The following is a 10,315-nucleotide window of genomic DNA, read 5'->3' on the forward strand; positions in this document are numbered from 1 at the left end:
CATACTCCACGCAGTCTGCTCACATATTACATAGGCAAATAACACCTGAAACATTTTGCATGGAGTTATTTCTTTATTGTCATTGTACTTTGCCAGTGATGTAATGTTTATTCATCATGTAGACACTTCTAAGAGTTGCATTAGTAGCAGAGACGCATTCTTATAAGAATAAATTAGTTAAAATGGGTTATGTAGGCAATCAGGATGCACACCACCCATTACATCATCTTCTTACTTCCTGTCCAAAGCTCCCCAACAGGAAGACCACAATTAAAAAGGGTCAAGAGCAGCTCTCTCACTTCTTTCTCCAAACAAGACAGCTTCCCAGTCACATCTCACATCTATCATGTTCAGTATGAAGACTCACTTCAGCCTCCCAATAATTTCCCCCCATACTTCACTGTCAGTTTAGGTTCAGCTATAACTCCTGTAATCGCGTTCAGAGAGGGCATCCATGGCACTGAGATGATCCACAAACATTAACCTGCTAATACACACCGATACACACAGAAAAATCTCATTTATACACCTACATATGTGCTAACAGCCAAGAGGAAGGGGTGAATCACTGATCAGAGGGGGATAAAGAAAACAACAGGATGCTGAAGAAAGAAGAAAGGGAGATAAAATCTGAGGCGGTGGAGAAGTGCAGCCTGGAGTACTTAGACGAACTTGGCTCCCTGGGGCATGTGCACTTTTAAAGAGTCTGTCTGTGTGTACACTCAGCTCGCCTTGCCTCATGCAACATAGAGATCTCTAATCCAATTATAGTTCAGATGTGCCTAGCAGCCTAGCCTCAGCTACCAAGGACAAACGCAGCTAGCTTACACCAATGCCAGCAGCCCACCGGCTCTGCTCAGATTTAGCAGCTCATCGCTCAGCTCAAACCTCCCCACAGGGTGCCCACCACATCTTGGTGATGAAAAGAAAAAAGGAATGCTATCACTTAGAATTACAGGCTTTCCCCTTTAAAACAAATTGAGTCTCACTGGCTGAACGAGGACCTGTTCTACTGGAGAAACACTTAGTTTTAAGTTTTGCAGATGGTATCAATGCATTTCGATTTCTAAATCCCTTTGTTGGATCTCCCTCCATCTCTGAAATGCAAAAACCTCCAAACTGCATTTCTCTACGTGTCACCGGCAGTCTGGGCCCCTGCTGTTAAATCTCTCCTCCTGACCTCCTTTGCAGACCTCTGCTGTTTCTAATCGAGCTGCCTGACCCATGTTGCCACCTCCCATTTATCTCAATATCTCACCTTCTGCATCTGCTCCAATATCATTTCTCTTCTTCCTCCACCCTTTCTCACGCTGCTCTCCTCATCAGCTGCCCTCTCGTTTTCCTCTCACGCATTCAATTCTCGATGCTCTTGCATCGCCTCTCCTCATTTTCTTTTCTACATCTTGGAAAGCAGACGTGTGACGTGAACATGTTTTCGATGCAGACGAGACTACAAGGTTTAATTTCCAGTGAAATTTCAAGTTCAAGTTTGGGGATGTGAGGGAAAACTAGATAGCCAGTGAGCTTAATGATTCAGTTGAAGTTCAGCAAAAATCAGTTGCTCATACTCCCTTCATCAACCACAATCTGAGGGCAATCAATATGTTGGACAGCCCACTGTAACTCAGCGGCGCAATTTATCGGTTTACTAGACACAGAAATGTGTGTCGCTTTTACAAATGTGCCACTTTATTTAAAACTATCGCCAGAAAATAACACACATCCTGCTTCAGAGGAGGTCATTTTATTTTAGCTCATCTAAAGACAGCTTTAGCCGACAGGGGACCCTGGCTATGACTCTCTGACAGAACAGTGACGTTTCCCAGGCCTGTATCAGCCTGTCATGCCACTCGAAGAGCCAGTGAAGCCTGTGTGGTAAAGTTGGCCTGAAATCAAACTCATGTGGGTTTGGGAGAAGATGTCCCGTCATGGCCGTCCTTGCTGTGCGTCAGTCGTTTCTTTTGTTTCAGTTTGTTGGCATTGGCAGGTTGTGCGGGCTGGGCAAGACAGCCCGGGGCGTTACGAAAGAGTAAACACAGTCACAGCGTGGTGCCACTCTCCTGCCGAGTGAAATAATGGCACACACACACACACACACACACACACACACACACACACACACACACACACACACACACACACACAAACAAAAGCACCAGACCATGCCAGGAGCTCATCAGAACAATGTGATCTGAGCAGATCATCTTCAGAATGAAAGCAGCAACTAAATGCTCTCTCTCCAAGATATGGTTACTCCATATATAAAAGTCTAATGTGTGCATGAGTGGTTACCACACCCTACGTATCAGAGGCTGCTGGTTAACTGTCAAATTAGTGCAGCTGACATTGTGAAACATAGCCTGTTAGAGCTTTAGAGCAGGTCAGGACTCATTTGAGTAGGCGGAAAGTACGGCCTGCTCTAGGCATTGCATTTGCTTTCATTTGCAGCATCTTGATCCATCGCCATATTTAGTTACACCATGTTCACACAGCACCCACTGTTCTGAACATATCAGCAAAGAGGGCAAAAAAAAAACAAAAAAAAAAACACCCCACCTTGCAAAAGATTCTATCTAAAGTGGGAGCCAAAGTGCTTAATGCGGACGTGCATGCCTTTGGATTCTTCTCTTATCCACTTATGCATATTCAGTGAAAGGCAAACTGCAGAGTCATTCTGGTATCACATTCGCCCCCTGAGCCTCTCCCTGTCCCTGCCTCAGAGGATGGGAAGAGTGGCGTCGTATGAGACAAGCCAGAGAGTACAGCGGTACTTACCAGCTGTTTACCTCCTCAAAACGCTTTCAAAGGAGCCTTTATATCTACCAAAATTATAAACTATGATACACTGTGTCCTCAAGCCTGAGAAAAGCTCACTTAAGAGTCCCTCAGACTTTTCTTTAGACACCAGCCCGTTTAAGGGAGCGCCGCAACATGACTGCTCAATATCTTAATAAAATACAGTTTTTTGTATCGACTGCAAATGCTCACAGCTGTGCTGGGATTGCTAGTCGTCGCTGTTATCAGGTCAGTTAACTCGCTCTGCGCGTCACCTTCCTGTGAAGCCTGAAGTCATCGACACCTCTGAACTATGACAGTAAAGCTTTTTATGGTGTGGCTGGCTTTGCAGTCAAAAAGAAAAGGGGAGAAAAAAAGCTGCTACTGTTGTCCCAAAATAATGACGCAGCCTTGACAAGCAGAGAACAACACCAAGGGTCAAACAAGGAGGCTGATGTCAGAGAGATGAGGACTCGTTTGTTTAGGCTCTACCCTCCAGCTTTGCTTCGCTTTCCACCGTTTCCCTTCCTCCGTCATTCCCCAAAGATTCAAGATGAAAACGCACAAAAACCAGCATGATGGAGCTTGTACGGTATTGCTCAGCATAAAGGTTTTCTTCCTATGTGCCAGCTTTTGTTGTTCAACATTTATCATGGAGGGCTGAGGCTGCCCTGGGCCTGTTCAACATTCTTTCGCCCTCTTCGGCTGCAGCAACGCACGCAAACGTCTCTGCACATCAGTGTCTCGAGAGAGGGTTACAATTAAAAGGAGAGGAAGACAGACAGCGAGGGAGAGAGTGTTGAAGGGTTGGCACCGACTAAAATGTCCTTTCTGGGGAGTAAACAAGCTTCAGAGGCCTGATGCTGAACCCCAGACCAGGGCCAAGCTCCATTAAAGCAGTGTTGAGTTGATCTTGGCTTCAGTTAAAAACCTAAGGCACAATGATTAAAAAAAAAAAGGATCAATGTAGAGTTAAATGCAGTTTAATTCAGTGGAAATGTCGTGCCATACATACAGTCTGAAGCCTTTTTGCCTTTGATTCTGTGTAAAGGAAGGTCTCGGCTGACTACACCGGAAGCCTGAGACGTTAGGAGTTTCTCACATTTGCTACAGTTGCAGATAAATGAAAATGGGAAGAAGATTTCTTGTTTCACTGTGCAAGTCAACAGAATCTAAACATAGCTGGCCTAACTCTTATTGAACACTGTGAAAAGAGCAACTTTTGGCACATCATTCTGGAGCACATGCTGAAAAAAGGAAACCGTCCATCGCATGATTAGTAAAGATTATTCATTTGTTGCCAATAATAGTTTTTATGGAAAACCCCATTTCAAAAAACTCAAACTACTGAAAACAAAAGAGCTCAGGCCTCCACACCCGAGTGGATTCCCGGGCAGACAGGTCCTTCACTGAAAGGGCTGAATGACTGGAAACTTAAAACAGTTTATGAATAAGTCATGCACCTAACACTGTCAGTCAAAGGAAAACAACTGATGTTGCAGAGCAACTGATGTGAACCGTGGCGTCATTTAGTTCAGTGCTGGGAGAAGCCGTCGTCTGTGCAGGACTGGCAGGACTTACACGAACTGACTTTATAAAACAACGCTGCCTTGTCGTTATTGCAGATTGTGATCTTAAAATTCCTGTAGTTTTTAAAGAAACTTTACTGACAGGCACAGAAAATTGAATCTTGATAGAGAGCAGCATTTTTCTCTGCTCTGACATATATAGAGCCAGGCTCTCATTTCCGAGAGAGTGACACGACAGCGAACAGCTCTTTCCGAGGAGGATCCAAAGTTCGAGACCGTAAAACAGCTCTCGTATCAGACCTATGGACAAAACAGGGTGCCAGAGAAACGCTGCGGATGATCTTAAAGCTAAAAATAAACAGCAGCGTCAGACTACTCTAGACCAAGCTGCACGCCGAGAGCGCTGCCTAGTTTCTATTCTTGAGCAAGTGACTGTGCTTTCAGACCACATCTGCTCATCCGTCGCAGCCTTTTATCAGCACTGCTTCTGAGGTGCGAGCAGCGGAAACAGCCACCTTGGCTGAGACTGCGTGCATGGGTTCCTGTCTGAGTGGTGGAGAAGGTGGAGATGGAAATAAGGCAGCGAGGTCACATGAGGAAAAAAGGGAGAGCAGTGTGCAAAATCCCCATCAGGACTAAGCTTTGTAAACATACAAACAGAGGGAGTGAGAAGCGTGAAAGGGATCATCTCACAATGCGTTACCGCAATCAGGCCTGGGTTCTTTACGACAAGTTAAGGGAGTTTTAGACCCAAACATGGTAATGGGGGCGCTCTAAAAGATGGCTTGTATTACATTTTCAAAAGATATAAAGAAATATACATAGAGATATATAAATCTTTACGTTTTTATTCAGATTATATTTGCAGGGTATCTTCCTAGAAGCTCTGTGCAAGCAAAGTGTCGCAATGTTGCATTTATCTTATTACCGACTATACAGCTGAAGGAACAAGAAATCAAAATAATAAAGAAAAATGTTGTGATCATCAGTAAATATCTAAGTTTGGTGTGGTGCGGCACAGTGGTGCGACAGAACATCACAAGCAGACGTTTCCCCACAGCGGAGGAAGTTGAATCAGCCCCAAAGAGGTTCGTGTGAAATCCCCTTCTCCATCGTCACCAGACGGCAGCTTCACTCATTTTATTTGATCGTTTTCAACCATTTGTCTAGGTACCTAACTTACCGCACTTACTCTAGCACTGGTTATGCTCTTAGCTGTTTGGTTTTGGAAGGAAATGCACTTATGATTTCTTGTGACCTGAAGTTCTTTTGCCGACCGATGTGGAACACACTTATTGTAAGTCGCTTTGGATAAAAGTGTCTGCAAAATGACTGTAATGTAATTTTCACAGACTGCGAGTGAAAAGACACATTTTCCAGAAGAGACCATATTTCTGCTGAACTATAAATCCCATGTCACCAAACAATGCAAATCAATATGTTAGAGTTTAACATTATCTTACAGTACACCTTCCAAAATAAAGGTTCTCAAAAAAAGAGTAAAGCTGGGATAAAAATCCCCTTGCAAAATGCATACCTGAGAGCATCAAGCCTCTAGTTCAACATCCAGCACGTCAAACGAATACAGCAACCAAAGCCTGTATTATTGGAATCCTTCATATCATTACTTGCTTTATTCCCACAGAGTAAGACACATAGCATAGTGCTTAATACACCATTAGGTCACAGGTGATGCAGTTTGAGCTGAGTGCACATTAAATTTGACTTTTGTTCAGATCAGACAACCAAAAGTAGAGCTCTACTTAGCCGCTTTTTGCCTGCAGTCTCTCGCTCTTCATTCAGCATTACAGACCCATCACTCAAAAGCAAGGGGATTAAACATCTGTCAAAGCCTGCCCACTTCACCCAGCAGGAAAAGACACATTTAGACATCGCGCATCTCCACCGCTGATTTAACGTCCCATCTGACTGAATCCAGACAGATGAGGTCATTTAGCTTTTAAATAATGCTCTCCCTCTCCAAAATAATACGACACGCCGCGTTCATAAACACGTCGAGGCCCAAACGCAGGCGATAAACAAGAATGCGTGTTTGCAGAGAGAAATAAAGGAGGTGTTATTTGTAGCCTCCAGCTGAAGGGACAGAAAAAACATCTTTTGCTTTTTTACTTCTGTTATCTGTAGCTCTCTTCTTCTTGCTGCCTATTCACCGTTAGTAGGCTGCCACTGGATTCCCCAAGGAACTTCATCTTTCCTACAGACTGCACCCCCCTATGCCAATTTCATCCATTGTTCTCCCTTAATCAACCACTCAATCAGAAGCACTAATATCTCCTTCCTGCTGCCTTGCTTCCTTTCACATCCATCGGTCAAAAAGAAAAATTAATTGCGCATCTCCCCTTCCTTTTATCCCTAAAGATAAACCGAGCTTTCCCCTCATCCATCCTTTCCCCTTCACTTATCATCCTCTTTCCTAATCTGCACTTTTATCGCCAAGCCAGCCACTCTCACGTCACTCTTTCTTCCACCAGCCTTGAGCTCACTGTGTCCTCACTTCCTGCCTCCATTCGTCGAGGTGTCCTTCAGCACGGGTCTGCATTCGGGGTGATTACATGCTTGGTTAACTCATTCATGGCCTCCACTTGTTCCGTTCGACGCACTCTGGATGCATTACTGCTCATCTCTAATGCAGGCAGCTCATATACACACCTCAGCCCCTGCACACGCACCGTAGACAAAGTGCTCCTTTAACATGGAATCTCAGCGATCAGCGGGGATGCGGCATGACGCCTTGATTGGTCTCACAGTGGGCTCCCTGCTACACTTGTCAAACAAGCATGACTCATTTTTCTCGGAGAATATTCAGGAAACGACACCGACTTCTTGATGACTTATTCAAAGGGAGTCACGCGGCAAAAGAAAGCCTAGGACGGAGAATGTAAATTAATAGTAATTAAGCTCAATGACACCCATGAGAATCCTGAGACAACAGGCCTCCTCGTTTACTCGTATGTAGTTCTGAACCATTCTCATCTCCTCTTAGATCAGTCTGCATCTGTGTGTCTCTGACACATCCAATACATCAATAATCAAAGTAGTTCAGCACCAGCTGAGCATGAAATGTCTTTTTCCTGCCACTGACCCAGGACAAAAGGGAAAAGAGTTTAAGGCGTAAAGTTTTCAATTAGATTCACACAGAACTGGTAAACCAGGAGAACTGGAGTCGTAACAAAGAAAAAAACTCAAGTAAATCATAACGACAACAACAATCCTGAGTTTGCCACCAATGGCGTGCACAAAAAGAGACAGAGAACATACACTAACTCTTCTCAGCGTCATTCCCATGTGTACTTATCATGACTTGAGATATGAGAGGAAACCAGTTTATCACTCATTACAGCTCAAAAAGGCAACAATAACTCGGCGCATTCTAAAAAACGCTTCTATGACGTTCTATTTAAGGTATCGACAGACAGCACTGTTATCTCACAAGCAAACTGTCCCGACACGCAGAAAACACCCCTGACAGCAGGCCTCCGCCCTTCCTCAACCCACGATCTGCTTCAGAATTGCAGCAGCCAGCCAACCTGATAACCTGTCACCTGAAAGAACGACGCGGCCACACAACTTATCGTGTCAGTCCGAAACATTTGTGACTGTGACGGGACTTCACGATATTTGATCCCACCACGCTTCATAACTAGGCTTAAGGAGAACGAAATGAAAGCTCACAAAAGGAAGCTCCAAACACACCTTGAGCTGCACGCTCACAGGAAGCCTCCTTTACTTGCAGGCATACATGATGAGACAGGCAGACCAGGGCTTCAGAGTTTCCATAGCAAATGCACACGTAAATGCAAGACAACACATCTGAGTTCAATGACACTAGGCTTGACGTCTTTGAAAAGTTACTGTGTCACTTGCACTCATGTCAGAGGTTAATCCTGAATGCACTGATCATGACTTTGAACTTTGGCTGCAGGTGCCACATCGAGACAAGATGCATCCAGTACTGATCACGAGCTCCAACTCGAACTGATGACTTGGACAGCCCCGAGCTAAAAATAAAATGACATATCAGCATCAACTTCTGTCAAGTGTCACTTGCTACATGACCCCCAAAATGACACCCAGCTTATTAAAGAGCTTAAACCACCGCGTTAGTGGAAAACATACTGGTGTGCATCAGTTCAATTATTCACGGTATCAATGTTTGTTTATCCTGTAAGTGTGGGACTTATACTCTCCATCGGAGACCAGAACTTCTGCTGTACCCCATGGGTTGCACAGTTGAAAAGCTAGCCTGATTGCTTACAAGCGGCCAGCGCACCTTGCATTAGAATTAAACCAACAAACGGTCATAGTCGCGTTAACAGGACTGTCAAGCTGCTAAAGCTAGCCCATTCCCGTGTTTATCATTCCTATTATGGGCACCACATACAGTAAACTAGCCTCCACGGCGATACTGTCACGACCAACTCGGAGTGCTGCCATCATTGACGAGTTATCATCAGGCCCCGGAGATGCCAAAAAATACCGCCTGGCCCTGGGTAACGTTGTCATGAGGCTGGTTAACCGTTGAGGGATGACACGGTTACCAGCTTAGCTACCATGCTAGCCCTCAGAGCGAAGCTAAGCTAAGAAACATGCTACCTGCCTCCAGTCAGGTTTATGCGTTACAATGAAAATTTAACAGTACTCGACACGACAGTGCACCTGTCCAACACCGACTCTTGTGGCGACACCAACCAAGACGAGAGTTTGGAGCCGGCATCGCCAGGACTGCGCAGTTAGCTCGGTAAGTTAGCTGTGTGTACTTACCCCATTAACCAATCCATGGTGCTTCTTGGAGCTAGCTTAGCTAACGTTAGCTGGTAGGGGATAAATCCACCAGGAGCTGGAGGCAACCCCCTAGTTTAACCAGCCACCACCCTCGCTAGCCTGGCTGTCTGACTCCCGAGTCTTGTCGCTCTCTTCCTGGTGCCTGTGTCTCTTCCGGCGGCTGGATCTTCTAGGTGGTCAAACACAAACGTCGCTTAAACTTTGAGCGATTGTCCTTGTTTTGATCCCCAGTTAGCTCGGATCATAGAGTGGCAGTCAGATCAGTCCGTTAGCTGGTAGCGGGAGAGCAGCATTGCGTGACTTTGAATAGGAAGGCGGGTGGAGACGAGCAGGGCAGCGGTGTGGGTCCGCCTGGAGTCGCGATGTCCAGTGTGATGTGGCGCCGAGGGAGGCTTGAGTGCTGGGATGCCGCTGGTCAATCCGGTAACCTCTGTCATGAAGCTTTGTATGGCTACCGTACTAGCTGCCAGCCTGAACCTCCACTGGAGCTGCTGCTTTCTGAGCGAAGTCTAAATCGGAGTCCGGAAGTAAACACAGACCCGACCCACCGCTTCTCCTGTGCGTAAAATGCGTTTGGTCATAGCTGCAATGGGATTTGTAGTAAACGTGTTTAAAGATAAAAAATAAAAAAAAGATAGAATCAGTTCATTTTGACTACCAGAGCCATAATAGACATCCACAAACATTTTAACGTTCAAATGACAAAATTCTGCTGTTCGTATATCAGCTTAAAACTTTTTTTTTTTTTTTTTACATAAAAACTATATATGTGCAGAAAAGTTTTAATGTCTTTTTTATTCCTACACAGATCCCAAAGGCAAATAAAGGGAGCAAAATTGAATAAATGGGATGAATCAATGATGACTCCTCTTTAATTTATTATTAAGAGAATGATCAGTATTAAATGTCTGGGAATGGCATATGTTTGTGGCCCCCCCAGGATTAAATTCTGTGTTTAATTGGAAAGCGAGAACAGAGTCAGGTGTTTTAAATCAATAAAATGTGTGAGTCAAGCAAGTGTGAGTGAGCGCTCAGGTATATTTAAAGAACCGATATCTGTCAAAGTCAAAGATCATAATGACACACATGTGGAAGTGTGTTGTGGCTCAGAACAAAGGAGACTTCTAAAGACTTCAGAAAAAGGACTTAGTGGGGATGGAAAAGGTTACAAAATCGTGTGTTTGGACTGCACCTATTCACAGACAGAA

The 10,315-nt window shown here is 44.7% G+C and overlaps 1 protein-coding gene across 1 annotated transcript in view; it reads right to left on the minus strand.

The window, feature by feature from the left end:
• mob2a (MOB kinase activator 2a) overlaps positions 1-9,616 on the minus strand; it is a 56,352-nt gene extending 46,736 nt beyond the window's left edge. Inside the window, exon 1 of the mRNA XM_075469487.1 lies at positions 9,087-9,616. Coding sequence (XP_075325602.1) covers positions 9,087-9,103 — 17 coding nt within the window. The 5' untranslated portion in view covers positions 9,104-9,616. The remainder of the gene's footprint in view (positions 1-9,086) is intronic.
• Positions 9,617-10,315: the final 699 nt, after the last annotated feature.

The sequence above is a fragment of the Odontesthes bonariensis genome, chromosome 7 (assembly GCF_027942865.1).
Source record: "Odontesthes bonariensis isolate fOdoBon6 chromosome 7, fOdoBon6.hap1, whole genome shotgun sequence".
Taxonomy (NCBI): domain Eukaryota; kingdom Metazoa; phylum Chordata; class Actinopteri; order Atheriniformes; family Atherinopsidae; genus Odontesthes; species Odontesthes bonariensis.